At 50.4% G+C, this 12,825-nt stretch overlaps 4 protein-coding genes across 4 annotated transcripts; 2 read left to right on the top strand and 2 right to left on the bottom strand.

Moving 5' to 3' along the window:
- The first annotated feature begins 223 nt into the window (after window positions 1-223).
- Window positions 224-1,699, top strand: BU25DRAFT_411125 (uncharacterized protein). The gene has a single exon (XM_033706468.1). It carries the CDS (start codon window positions 254-256, stop codon window positions 1,418-1,420), a length of 1,167 nt encoding a protein of 388 aa, XP_033561208.1. The 5' UTR covers window positions 224-253; the 3' UTR covers window positions 1,421-1,699.
- Window positions 1,700-2,863: 1,164 nt separating this feature from the next.
- Window positions 2,864-4,788, bottom strand: BU25DRAFT_411124 (uncharacterized protein). The gene is made up of 3 exons (XM_033706467.1): window positions 4,622-4,788; window positions 3,734-4,540; window positions 2,864-3,679 (listed from the first exon to the last, which is right to left on the bottom strand). Exons 1-3 carry the CDS (start codon window positions 4,751-4,753, stop codon window positions 2,897-2,899), a joined length of 1,722 nt encoding a protein of 573 aa, XP_033561207.1. The 5' UTR covers window positions 4,754-4,788; the 3' UTR covers window positions 2,864-2,896.
- Window positions 4,789-8,381: 3,593 nt separating this feature from the next.
- BU25DRAFT_67713 (uncharacterized protein) lies at window positions 8,382-9,720 on the bottom strand. The gene has a single exon (XM_033712007.1). It carries the CDS (start codon window positions 9,548-9,550, stop codon window positions 8,747-8,749), a length of 804 nt encoding a protein of 267 aa, XP_033561206.1. The 5' UTR covers window positions 9,551-9,720; the 3' UTR covers window positions 8,382-8,746.
- A 2,309-nt stretch (window positions 9,721-12,029) lies between these two features.
- BU25DRAFT_411119 (uncharacterized protein) lies at window positions 12,030-12,823 on the top strand. Its single transcript, XM_033706466.1, has 2 exons — window positions 12,030-12,641; window positions 12,691-12,823. The coding sequence occupies exons 1-2, from the start codon at window positions 12,099-12,101 to the stop codon at window positions 12,772-12,774; spliced, it is 627 nt and encodes a 208-aa protein (XP_033561205.1). The 5' UTR covers window positions 12,030-12,098; the 3' UTR covers window positions 12,775-12,823.
- The last annotated feature ends 2 nt before the right edge of the window (window positions 12,824-12,825 follow it).

Genomic DNA, 12,825 nt, shown 5'->3' with positions numbered 1-12,825 from the left:
AACCGCAATGCACTCCTTGGCGACTGATCTTGTCGTATGATCTAAAAGACTTGTCATCCTCGTCTCTATACTTCAGACGACTCTACGACCTGTATGGTGCTTGCTGCCTGTTGCTTAAGGCAAAGGTGGCAGGTAGGTGCACTCTCGGAGTTCAGGCGCCCCACTTTTCAGCCTCGCTTAAAGATCTTCCCCGCTGCCGGCACCCCAAACTCAACGCCCCACGCCCACATCCAGGCTATAGACGACCTTCAGCATGCTGAGGATTACGCTCTGGCGTGTCTTCAAACTAGTAGTAGCGTTGGTTTGGTGCCTCTCAGTCGTCCTATCTATTGTCTGGCTAGCGCTGCCATTTCCTTCTGTTTCCGTCGAAGAGCGAGCAACATACATTCAGAACACTCTCGCAGCCGGAAAGCCGGTCGTTGCTGCGTGGGATGTAGAGCCATTTCAAAGAACAGACCAGCGTGCGCTCGATGCAGACTGGTGTTCTGACTGTACCTCTGTCCTGTTCCATTGGCAGTTTGCTCGTTTGTACAACAAAGTTCAGATACTTCTGGCACCACATGAATCATATTACCGCGACAGACCTTTCGAGCTGGCAGGACATTTCAACTTCGCGAGAGTATGGAATGAACGCGCTACTGGTCGCAACAATACCTGGTCTCCATACTTTGCGGATCTCTGGTCCGCATCTACCATGGTTCCCGCTGGACGAGAAGACGAGCACATCAGCCAGGGCTGGTTTCACGAGGTAGATCGTCACCTGATTCAACACACGTTTCATAAGTGGACAACCGATGTCGACATACGCGCAGTCATTCCAGGACCTGGCGTCGTGGAGTTCTGGAGAGGCGTAGCTATCGATCGCGCATTCGATCATGCATCTGATAGCTGGGCTGACCCATTGAATAAGAATGATATACTCCAGGATCATACCCGGACGCCTGTAGTTTACGAACAGATGAGACTTGATGAACATGACATTGACCTCGTTGCATCCTTCGAAGCAACCGAGAACGCCGATATCAAGGACATCGTAGTCCGAGAACTGAAGGGCTATCTGCCATCGCGAACCTGGCCCATTCGCCAAAAGCTGATACTTCAATTTCCTTGTTTCATTGTGGGACCTGTCATGCTGTTCAAAGCTGCGGACGACTTCCTCGCTTCTCGCTTTGCAGGCTCTCTTGTTACTTTGTTCGTCGTTCTGCCTATCTACATTGGAGTTGTCTGCTGTAACTGGGTATCCGCTGGATGCCCAAATGTTTTCACATGGGTCTCACGGTTCTGGATGACCAGGTTCCTGATACCAAAGCGCTGGCAGAAAGCGCCTAAGACTCAACGCTTCTGGGGTCCATCCGGGCCGATGAAATCAGATTTGGACAAGAGAAAGCTAGAGGAGAAGAAGGAGGCCGAGATGCCATGACGTGCAGCCAACCGAGATCGCGACACCAATCAGTGTCAACCCTATGGCCGAGTGCATCAATGTGCGACCAATGAGAGCCACCACTAGCTTGCGCTGCTAGATCAACTCCAGAGCCGCAGAGGATGTCGGCTGGATAGCGGACGCCAAGTATCATCACATGTGTAAGGGTTATGGTTGATGAAGACTGTGTTGTTTTATGAAGAAGGACCGGTTATATACATCAGAACAAGCCAAGCAGCAGCAGTCAGCAGTATACAGAGATCGTCCTGCATGTGACACCATATGGGTCGTATGAACTGGCATAACATATGACCTACAGGACGTTAACGAGTCCTCGAAAAGCCTTTACGGACAATTGGTATCTGCCTTAGGTTAAGAGGGTGGGTGTTATAGCGGCAGAAAAACGCTTATCTGCACATTTTTGAGCGCATACAAGGCTTGAGGGATCAAAGCACATCAAGCCGAAGACCAGGCTCCGAATTGTTGACATCTTTCGCATTGCGCCGCCACACGAAAAGTGCAATCTTGGCGTTTCTGCATCAAGCGTGCCACGCTTGTTCAAAGGGAACGTTATTGGAACTAGGCATCAGAGAACATGAGATAAATTGAATGATGTTATCTACGAGTGATTAGGTGCCTTCATATAGGCACCTAGTACACTTGTTGTGTCTAAGATAACAAGCAAGGCACAAAGAAATAATCTAATTAGACATGAGATGGTAGCTACCTGAAACCAACAAACGTTGTTGCCGACACAGCCTCGTATCCCCGCTTATTGCGCAGTCAGCCTTGCCGCCTTATCATCTGTCACAAAGCCTCTGTGACACGAGCTGTTGTCGTGTTGCTCACATGTAGATCACGGAAACGACCTCTTTTCGCAATGCCACCGGTTAGTCGGTTTCCCTCTTCAGCACTGCTTCTTCGCGTGCCACTGTAAAGGGTTGACATTCGCGAAAACCTTCTGTACTCACGAACTTATTTGCATTCCCTGATTTGCTGGGACAAAGCTCGGAGAAGTGTTCAATAACGTGTAGATGTTGAAGATAGTCTTCTGCGTGAAGGAAATGCGAGTGGATGTTGAATATGTGTAGCAATATGCTGGTTCAATAGTACATCAACACATATTGAGTTCCGGTCTGTTGGAGTTCGGTAAGCACAATCTGAGGGCTTTGGCTGTGGCCTTGGGTTGAGTTTCAGCAGGATCATCTGCTTTGGATTAAACCTCTTCGCCTACAGGCCAGCTGCATGTACGTTAGCCAATTGAACTGTTCCAGGTAGTTCCACACGGAGATGGTGCGTTCATGGCTGGAGGTACGGGCTTCCAGGTTGTTGGACGCCATTGGCGACGTATGCGTGCCGCCGGAGCCCCGTAAGCACTCGTGATTTTGAGAATGGTCAACACTCCAACAATTAAGATTGAATGCTAGGCAAGTGACTGGTCTGCTTTTCTCTCATCTCTTCCTCTATGTACATTGACTAACGAAAGAACATATCTCCCAAAGTGACGTTTCTCGTGGGGCGTGTCGGTAACTGCTTGTTTGTTTCCCTCCCAAGCAAAATCTCTCGCTTTGTAACTTCAACGAAGCCTCTTTTCCTTCGACCATCACTCTTTCGTACCTGGCGAGTCTTTTCCTCGTGGTCAAGACGTGGTCGTTCCTCGTCATCTGAGCGTTGCCTCTTGAAGGTGAAGAACTGAACCTCGATCTTTATCTTTTTCAAGTTTTGTATGTGTCGCTGCAATGACGGGCCGCCATACGCAGCCAGCAGGGACAAACCACCAACAACTGCAGTTACTGGAAGTGCGACCGCCCAAAAGAGCGTCTGTGTGCTAGCCATGTCTCGGACGTCGACAGTGTTCATCCCAAATACAGAGGAGACAAACGACAGAGGCAAAAACACAATCGTCACTAACGTGAAAATCAGGATAGCTTTCGAGTTGCCTTCCTCAGCAATGGCGATGTTGTGTCGAAGAGATTCGGCAAGCTTGTCAGCCTCTTTGTAGAGGGCTTGGATCTCTTTTTTCAACGCGGAATCGTAGGTTTTCAGGAATCCTTTGACCGACGGATTTTCAAGAGTTCTCCATGCTTCGATGCGAACCTGGTTTGTGATTCGAAAAGAATCACTATCGAGGACCTCTCCAAAAGCACGTATGGTATTCTTCTGCTGTTTTACCACGGAAACAACGACCTCCATCTCATCTTTCAATAGATAAACCTCGCGGAGGATGCGCTTCGTAGGCTTCCGACTGGCTTCATAACGCTGGTACAGAGTGGTCAGTTACGACGAGGGCTGTCCACAACCAGATTGACTTACTAAGCGCACCAGATGCTCTCGGTAGAGCTTGTCAATCTCGAGTCCTTCCAGTATGGGTCGAGTCATGAGACAGAAGAGTGACACAAGAACATTACTTTCTGGGGTAGTGCGAATGTGCAAGACGGGATCTCGACTCTCTCCGGTATGTGTCATAAGCATCAGTTCATCTCGGGCATTGGACATGGCGATATCAGCAATTTTGGCAAAGTATTCCGCACCAGTAACATCTGTTCGATCCGCCAATAAGGGTGGTAAAGTACTTGGGGCGGCGGGTGCGAGTCCTCGTTTATGCCATTCTTCAATACTGTACGCGGAGTAGTAGATGTACTGGAAGATCTTCTCGGCAGCCTTGACTAGAGCGGTCGGGAGCAGATATTTGTTACCTTTCCGATTGTCTTTGCCCGTCACGCTGCTTCGTATTTCGATTGCTTTGGAAAGCAGTTTCCTGGTGCATTGCTGGAGGACCTTGACGAACTCGAGTAGCCGCTCGTTGCTGCGTTCCATCCCCTGTACAGAAGATGAGACTAGCCAATGAGCAAGCTGTCCGTTTGCAGGTGCTCCGGTCTCTGTACGAAACTTCGTATGAGCTTGCCGTAGGTGGGCCAGTGCATCATCAACATCCGGGTAACGTTCCTCTCTACGACACGATCGACACTGTGCAATGGGTTTACTCAGTTGTGTAATCTGGTGGAAGTCCAGGTAGCCGTCACTTGGGACCTCCCTGACAATGTGTACGATGGTAGGGACGTTTGGATCTGACTCTTTTCGCTGGACCTCCTCGTTTTGCTCACGGACTTTGATGAGGACCTAATGGTGTAAACAAGATCAGCGCCCACACGACCCCGCGCTCCAATGCAGGATATTCGAGAAGAACAGGTAATCACATACCTTACTTATAGTCTCAACAGAACCCCAGCATCGCTGAATCAGTGCATGATCGAAGAATTCTGGCACAAACTGACTGATTAATTCCCGTAACGTCGAAACCAGAGCATCCCTCCTCATGCATAGTTTTGCCATTTGCCAGGGGATAACGCGTCGTTCTGAAAACTGTACATGATCGCGGCCTTGTGAGGCGATGGGCGTTTTCGGTGCAACCGCTACCTCAGGGTTTGCGTTTGTATCTGCTTTGGCTTGTTTTGATTGCAAAAACGCAAGCTCTTTCTGCAAATTTGTGAAACCGGTTCCAAGTTCGCGATTCATTGTGGACATCGGACTAAGATCGACTTCGCCGAACATTCTCTTTGGGCACGAGCTTCTGGGAATCTCCACGGTGGTACCACCCGACTTGTATATAATCAGATTGGAAGACGGCATCCTCCTCTGTCTGTACTGGTCGTCTTCTTTGCATATACGATCCTTGATCGCAAGAAGAGTAAGCTTGATCCGCAAGCTTTCATCAGCTTCAACACCGGAGGGTCTTTTACCAGCTTGCATTGAAGTTCCTTTAACGTCACGCTCCTCAAGAGTAGTCGGCCAAGCCAGGAAAGGTGGCACACGTAAATCCACATTGAATCGCTCGCTCACAAAATCTGGTGAGTCCTCCCGCTTCTTGGAACCGGAGCCAAATGTAGAACTCGGCTGTGGGTTCCCAGCATCGTTCTCTGTTGGCGGATGCACGTAGCTACGAGATTTCGACCTGGACTTCCTGCGCACAAAAGCATACTCTTTCTTGCCACGGCGATCGCGCCCATCTGCCTCAATGTACAAGCGTTCTCCCTGGTTCGAGCGCAGTCGACGTGTGTGCTCAAACAGAATGTCAGTCTCGTTTCGAGTCATCTCGCGTAGGATGATGATATAGTTAGGATCTACATCATACTCGTAGGGTATGTCGTAATAATGCAGAGTCTCGATATCGAGGTGTTCCCTGCGGATCTTTGCATACGTTGGAGCAGTCTTTATTGGCGTATCAACGGATTGGTTCTGCGATTTATCGGGATGTAGCATCGCTTGAATCTGGTTCTCTTGAAATCCGAATTGCGCAAGTCTTGTGCGCATTGCTTCTTCGTGGCGCTTCTGATACCGAGCCTCAACTTGGTCATCATTGTGTTTCAACGCTGCCCCAATCTCGTCTCTAATGACCTGTTTCAAATCTTGTTCCGTTGCGCTCCTTGGTGTTGACTCAATCGTTTGCTGGACATCGGATCCTTCGATCTTGTCCCGCTTATTGCGATAGCTGACACTGTCCTTATCCCTTGCAGGATCAGAAGACTCATCATGCTCGATTGGGATATGGCCGTCCCAATATCTGTCTGACTCAGATGCTGGAGATGCTGTGCGACCCGACATCTGTGGCGTATCGTAAGGATCCGCAATGAAGAAGTCAGATTGATCGTCAGGTAACTCATCCTCGCTGGCGCTGGCGGAAGATTCATAATCGTCCACTCTCGCTTGAAAAGATCTGTAGGCAGCTTGTCTGATGGAACTGAGGGGGTCGCTCCACCTCACAAGCGCCATCTCGTCCGGCGTAGCTCTCGGAGAGTTGGGAAATTTAGCGGGAGTAATACTAGATACATCGGAGTCTGCGCGTGCAGTCCCGGCTACAATGTCATCTTCATTGCCATCGGTGACGTGCACGAGGTTGTCGGAAGACGCACTTTGGTCATGTGAAGACAAGTCACTCTCCCACTCCTCATCCGATTGTACAGATTGGAAGCGGACTTGTTTGCCTATAGAGATCGGGAACGTGCGTTCATCCTCTTCAGAATCTTCATCGTAGTAATCCTCCTTGGGTTGGTCGCTCTCATAGCTTGGGCCTAAAGATGAATCATCACTAGTGTCGACCTTCTCCATCTCAGCGTCCGCTATTGTTGGACGTCTGAAGATTTTTGGCCGTCCACCAGTTAAAAAGACGGACTTGCTGTCTTCCAGAGACTGCTCTTTGTTGATAACATAACCCTCATCCTCAAGACGTACTCGACTGGAGCTGGCACCTTCCAATGGCTTTCCGAGTCGAGGGCTTGCCTTATTTCTAGGGGTGTTAACAAGGTCGCACTGCACGCATCGAGTGCGCAGGCAAAACTCACCGAAGTCCCCCGGTATACAAAGTCAGCTCCTTGCCTGTAACTGCTTCGTCGTCAGATCCAAGGTCTGTGTACTCAATCATTTTCTGCACGTCAGGCGCTTCGATGCGTGCTGTATCATCGCCTGGTGCCGTGATTGCTCGACTCTTGCGACTGATACGTATGTAAAGAAACGCTGTCTGCGTATTGTTCAGAAGCGAAGGCCATAGACTAGGATCGATGGCCGCTTCGCTGTCGCCCAGGTGGAGGGTGCACATATCGATGTGCTCTGCAATTTTTGAGAGACACTCTTCTTGAATTATCCGTCTGAGTTCGAGGTATGATTCGCACTGCTCAGGTGGCAAGACAGTGACACGCTTGTGAAAGTCCGTTACGTGGATCAGCTTTTGTGTCGTGCTAACAAGGCTAACCTCAGGAACAATCTCAAGCCAACTTGCAGTTTCCACAAGTGAGGTCGGACCGCATGTGATGATCGTAGTAGAGTTCAATATGAGTGCCCATAGTTGAGGTACTCGTAAATACTGCCCACTTCGAGTCTGTCTAAACTTGCGAAATTGTTGGCCGTCATCTCGATCCTTGGTAACTTCATGTGGATAGGAATGCTGAAACAGACTTCTGGTCAGATGGAGCAATTCGTCGTTAGGAGTCTCGAGTGAGTTTCCATGTCCCACATCAAAAAAGGGAAAGGAAACGAATGTGACGGACAGGTCCGGTTTGTGACGATGGTGACGATCCGTTCCATCGCATCTGACAACAGTACCGGGTTCAATGTAACTCCCGTAAGTGGAAGAACGTTCATAGTTATCTTTGATGTTGTTCAGTAGGTACATCACGACCGGAACCCAGTCGACATGATGTTCAAGAGCGATATTGATGGCATGTCTCTGGTAGTAGTTGTCAGTCTTTGCTAATCATCAGAGCCCACGAACCAAGCACCTTGAACTCCTCTAGAGAGATACACTCTGTTGCGAGATGCCTAGTACAATTTAGCGACGTTTGTTCTACTCTGGCGAACAGGTTCGCTTAACCTACAGCCAACGTTCATCGGATGAAGAGCGCCCGGAGTCGGGCGATCGCGTAATGACACGGATACTTGGCTCTTGACTATTGCCCGAATAATGCAAAATCGATGCCGCTATATCGAAGTCCTCTTGCGCTGGTCGGATGCCGTAATGAAAGTTCGAGGTTGTAGCCCGTCGGAGAAGACTTTGTGACTCAAGGCTGTCCAGATCAATTTCCAGTATATGGTCGGAATATCCATCATCATCGATGTCTGAGCCGGACCATACTGAGCTTGAAGACGACATAGTAGCGCATCAATTGCGGTGTTTGTTAGTTGGAACTGAAGGTGAGCGTCATGAACGCTGTGCTGAATGCGCACACGCGCCGTCTTACACTCAGCCTCCAAACGCTTGCAATACAGTGGCGTTGAGCAGCACATGTCATTGGCTGCCTGCATGTCCAAGAGCGGCTGTTTGTCGTACGGTGCGTGCTTCGTGTACACGCTAACAGGTATGTGCAGAGGTACGCGGGCCATTATCCAAATGAAGCAGTGGGGGCCAGTTTAGTCAGCTCTGTTTGTGCGTTCGCCACCTTTCACCCATGTCCATCATCCTCCACCTCTACGGTCATTGTATATTCCATTAGGATTAGAGTAAGTTTCAACTACCAGACGAAAATGTAGACGAAAATCTTGATAACATTCAGATGAGTCTCAAAACTAAGCGCTCCATTGTCTGATCTGCTCTCGCAGAAAGTTTACCCGAGCTTTAGGAAGGTGCAGCCGCCACACAGGTGAACGGCTCCTGCACAAAACGGCGACCGACATCTACATGGACTTCAGACAAGCGCTATGTACCTCGATTCTGGGGGACTATTCCATCATCATTACTTCCCGGAGGAAGTCAGCGTGTCACGATAAACTGGGTCCGAAACGAGCATAGAATGTATCATTTACAGAAAGAGTAGGAAAGTCCCGATGACATTCACCTCAGGGACTTCTTAAAGCAGCCGTCGCAGCATGTATACCTCCAGCTTCCTTCTCCGCCTCCAAAGCTTTCTTGGCTTTCCGTTTGCGCCTGTCTCTAGCAGCACCAACGAGTTTCCTCCAGTCCGTCGCAGCAGCGAAGCACCGAATCTTGTTCTCTGCCCAGTCAGCCTTGCTCGTACCACTAGCAACAACTAGTTCAACCTTCGTGGAAGCATGTAAATCACGAGCATCATCCCAATGGGCTGCCTCATTAGCGTCCCTGCCATCGTATATCAGGCGCATGACGTTACAAATCTCTTGCATCGAGATTTGCATCTTGTACTGCGCCATCGCCTGTTGAACGGAAGCTGCAACAATGTAGTCAGCATGAATATGGAAGCCGCGAGGTATGTGACTAAAATGCTTCAGTGCTTGGGATCGTATACGACGTGCAACTGTCGCAATTTTGTCTTTGTCGAAACGGCGATCCCTTCGATACATGCGTGGCACACTCTTGACGAAATCCTCGATCTTTGCAGCGGCAGCAAGGTTGCCAATGATGCGGCGTGCCTCTCCTAAGTCGCGGCCGATATCGGGATCTTCTGGTGCGTCGATGAGTTTGGCGACGAGAGCATAGTTCTTCTTCATGTGGAAGCTGCTCGGCGAAAACGCGATCGTAAGGGCGATTGCAGCCACTATCCTCATGCCAGCGTACAGGAGGCTATGGTGGTTTACCAAGACAGCTTTACAATTTGTGCCGGCTTCACCATGAACTGAGTCCGCATGACCCTCGGAGACGCATATCTTGGCGATGCACTGCTTCATCGTTTTTCCTGTTGCCACGCTCACACTCGAATCACTGCTACTATTGTAGCGTCTCGTGGCAGCAAGATGAAGTTGTGCGGGTCGATGTGTGCTGGCTCTGCGTGGCAGACTCCAGAGATGGATGCATATTCAAGTGCATCCGCTACTTCAGCTTCAGCGTCCATGAAAGTTGGAAGAAGGAGACCGTGCCAACGGTGTGGTAGCTGCTTTCGCTTGCGAGCAAACTCGAGGCGAGCGCAGAATACACACGCTATGGGGGCGTTTCCCGCATTGTGTAAGCTAGTTAGACAGTTCGAGTCACAGAGGGTCTCCACCTTGGTGTAAACCATGCGTCCATAGTCTAGCTTGTGAATGGCTGAGAAGCTATTCCGGCAACCGCAATGCTCGTTCTCAGCGAGCAGGTTGTGGCCATGGGTTGCAGGTGGTAGGATGTTACACCAGGCAGCTCTTGGAAAGCCGTTGTAGAGATCTGGATCAAGCTCCAGTACTCGCGGTTCTTGTTCCTTTGGACAAACAAGCGGTTTGCGTACGGCGTGAGAGATACAAAAGTACGATGGATGCTCATCACTCAGATCAAGACCTGATATACCTCCATTTCATCTTCGAGGCTGAAGAATAATAGCCAAAGCTCCGCCGAAGATGAGCCAAATGTCAGACTATCTTCGTGATGGTGAGCATCAGCCTGACACTGGATCCAGCTTTTCTTCCTCGGACCCAGAACCTGATATTTCACTGCCCGATGCTGTAGAGCTCGAACCATACATTAGAGGTGCCATCCTTCAGGTGTATAAAGCAGCTCCGTTGTCAATCTTTCGCCCATCCACTCCCCACCTTCCTTGCGAAAAGGCGTGGTCAATTGCATCCTGCTGTATCGGGGGTCGTTCAATCCGCCGCACATCGGCCACAGAACCTTGTTGACCCACGCATTCCTTCGCAACGCTCTTCCGAATCTCTTAGCATCTTTCATCATACCTGCAGCTGTACAGGTTATGGAGGATAAGTTGCGCGGCGAGATGGAGCAGCACAAATCCGCTGCTATGGTGCTATCGCTAGCGGAACGCGCGAACCTCTGGCTGGTCGACTTGTCAATGCAGTAGGCGTGGGTGCATACCTCCAAGCGTCAATTTAAGAAGATGAGATCCGCACTGATTGAAGCAACGAGGCGAGATGGGTTTGAGCTTGAGTTTGACATCCTAGCAGGTGGCGAGAACGCATTGAACTTCGCAGAGGAAAGTGAATATGCTGACGATCAGGTTCGTAACATCGTTTTCAGCGACACAATGCGGATAGTCAATGTCTTCGACGAAGATGGAAAGCCCAAGGTAGTACGAGGTTTTGGCGAGTGAAGCGTGGCCAAGAAGGTGATAAGCGGCTCATCTCAAAGATCAAGCAGGGCCTGCTTCGTGCTTCCGGAATTTTTACTCTGCTTTACCCAGAGGATGCTCACATATCCACTGGTCGCATACCGGACCTGGAGCACTTACGGAAGAAGCTGTGCTGCACTCATCTCTTGCCTCACCGCTAGTGGATCGTCTTGGTCTGCCATAACATCAATGGCAGTCTGAAAGCATCATTACTGTATATCCCCGCCCGCAAGGTTGCAGGTACCAGTAATGGGCTGGAGGTGAGTTCATGTCGGAGTGTGGATCGTGAGTGATCAGTACGCATGTGCGGAAATATTGAAGGATTGAACTGAGGTTGTATTGGGTGAAGCTACGGACAGTACGTATATGTGAGTAGCTGTAAACAACGCTAGTGTGACGTGGCAGTCACTCTCATGGCAAGTGAGGTTCGACAGGCAGGAGCACCCTGAACCGTGACAGTTCAACACAGGTGCATCGACTCATTCGGGAGACTCCACACGGCCAGTGCTTGAACGCGATTGAGGCATGGTGCTCAATACAAATTTATTGTTGTACCTGATACACGGTGATGGAAGGATGGGGTAGGATATTGATGGCGTTCAATTGATAGATGCCGAGGTGTAGCAGTACAAAACGCACGTTCACGTGGGAGGAGTTGTTTGTTGTGGACCCGCTATGGTATGAGGTCATTGTGATGGATGCAGAAGGAACGCGTGTTGCTTGTACACAAGAGGAAATAGACAATATTAGAGAAGCACAGGTTGCCTATAGCTTGAACATGAGCGAAAGGTGATGTTGGTGCGGAAGGCCTTGGGGGGTTGACAGGTTGGCACTAGCCGCTTTTGGCACGAGAGCAGGAGCAACAGGAGCAACAGGAGCTACAGGAACAGACAGAAAGAACATACTCACTAGAACAATATTGTCAACTTGTAGCCCGCTGAGGACGTGCTTCCTGCTTTCTAGGTGGCTGAATTTCTGAGCCGCTTCGGTGACCTTCTCATGACGAGGGCGTTCGAAGCAAGGGTTTTGGCGAGATTGACGTCATAGCGGTTGAGCTCCTCTTAACTCAAGAGCTGAGCTCCAGATCGAACCACATCACAACAACACAAGCTCCCCACGCACTCAATTGCACCACCAGACACCTTTCCATCTTCAATTACATTACCCACACATCACAAATCACAATGGGTTGGTTCAGCAGCAGCGACGAGAAGAGCGCCCTCAAGGCAAACCCCGTCAACCCCGACGTCACCACATCACGTCTCTCCGGCGCCGAGCAAGACCGCTACGGCGAGCACTTCTCTCAGATCGGACACCAAGCTGGAGAGAAAATCCGCGAGGGCATCCACGACATTACTCACGCCCGGGGCAGCGCCGCCGAGCAGGACCGCTACGGCCAGCACCTTGCTCCAGGCCAGTCCGGCTACAACGCAGTAAAGAACGAGGCACAGTACGGGTACAACAAGGCGAAGGCGGAGGCACAGTCTGGCTATGACCAGGCCAAGTCATATGCAAACAGGGCTCTGCATGCCAAGGGCGACGGTGCTGAGCAGGACCGCTACGGCGCCCACTTCGGCGGTCTCTTCGACCCCGTCAGGGCGGCGGCTCTGAGCATCGTCAGCTCGGGAGGTGACACCAGCAAAGCCAACTACCACTGGCTGGGCCACGATGGTCGTGAGAGGGCCAAGTTCCTGGCTGCGCAGAAGGGCACAACAGGATCTGAGCAGGTACACAAAGCAAGAACCTCCGCTGCTGCCATAGTCTAACACTGCATAGGATCGTTACGGCGCCCATTTCACTGGCTTCGGCCAGGCCGCTGCTCAGTCTATTAAGGACGAGTGGAACAAGCTGAGGAAGTAGATTGGCGACTATACCGTTGAGAGATCATAACGTTCTGCAAAAGACTGAGAC

This window comes from Macroventuria anomochaeta (assembly GCF_010093625.1).
Source record: "Macroventuria anomochaeta strain CBS 525.71 unplaced genomic scaffold BU25scaffold_18, whole genome shotgun sequence".
NCBI classification, from domain to species: domain Eukaryota; kingdom Fungi; phylum Ascomycota; class Dothideomycetes; order Pleosporales; family Didymellaceae; genus Macroventuria; species Macroventuria anomochaeta.
Note: the sequence above shows the minus strand (reverse complement) of the source record. Positions and strands in the feature narration are given on the sequence as shown.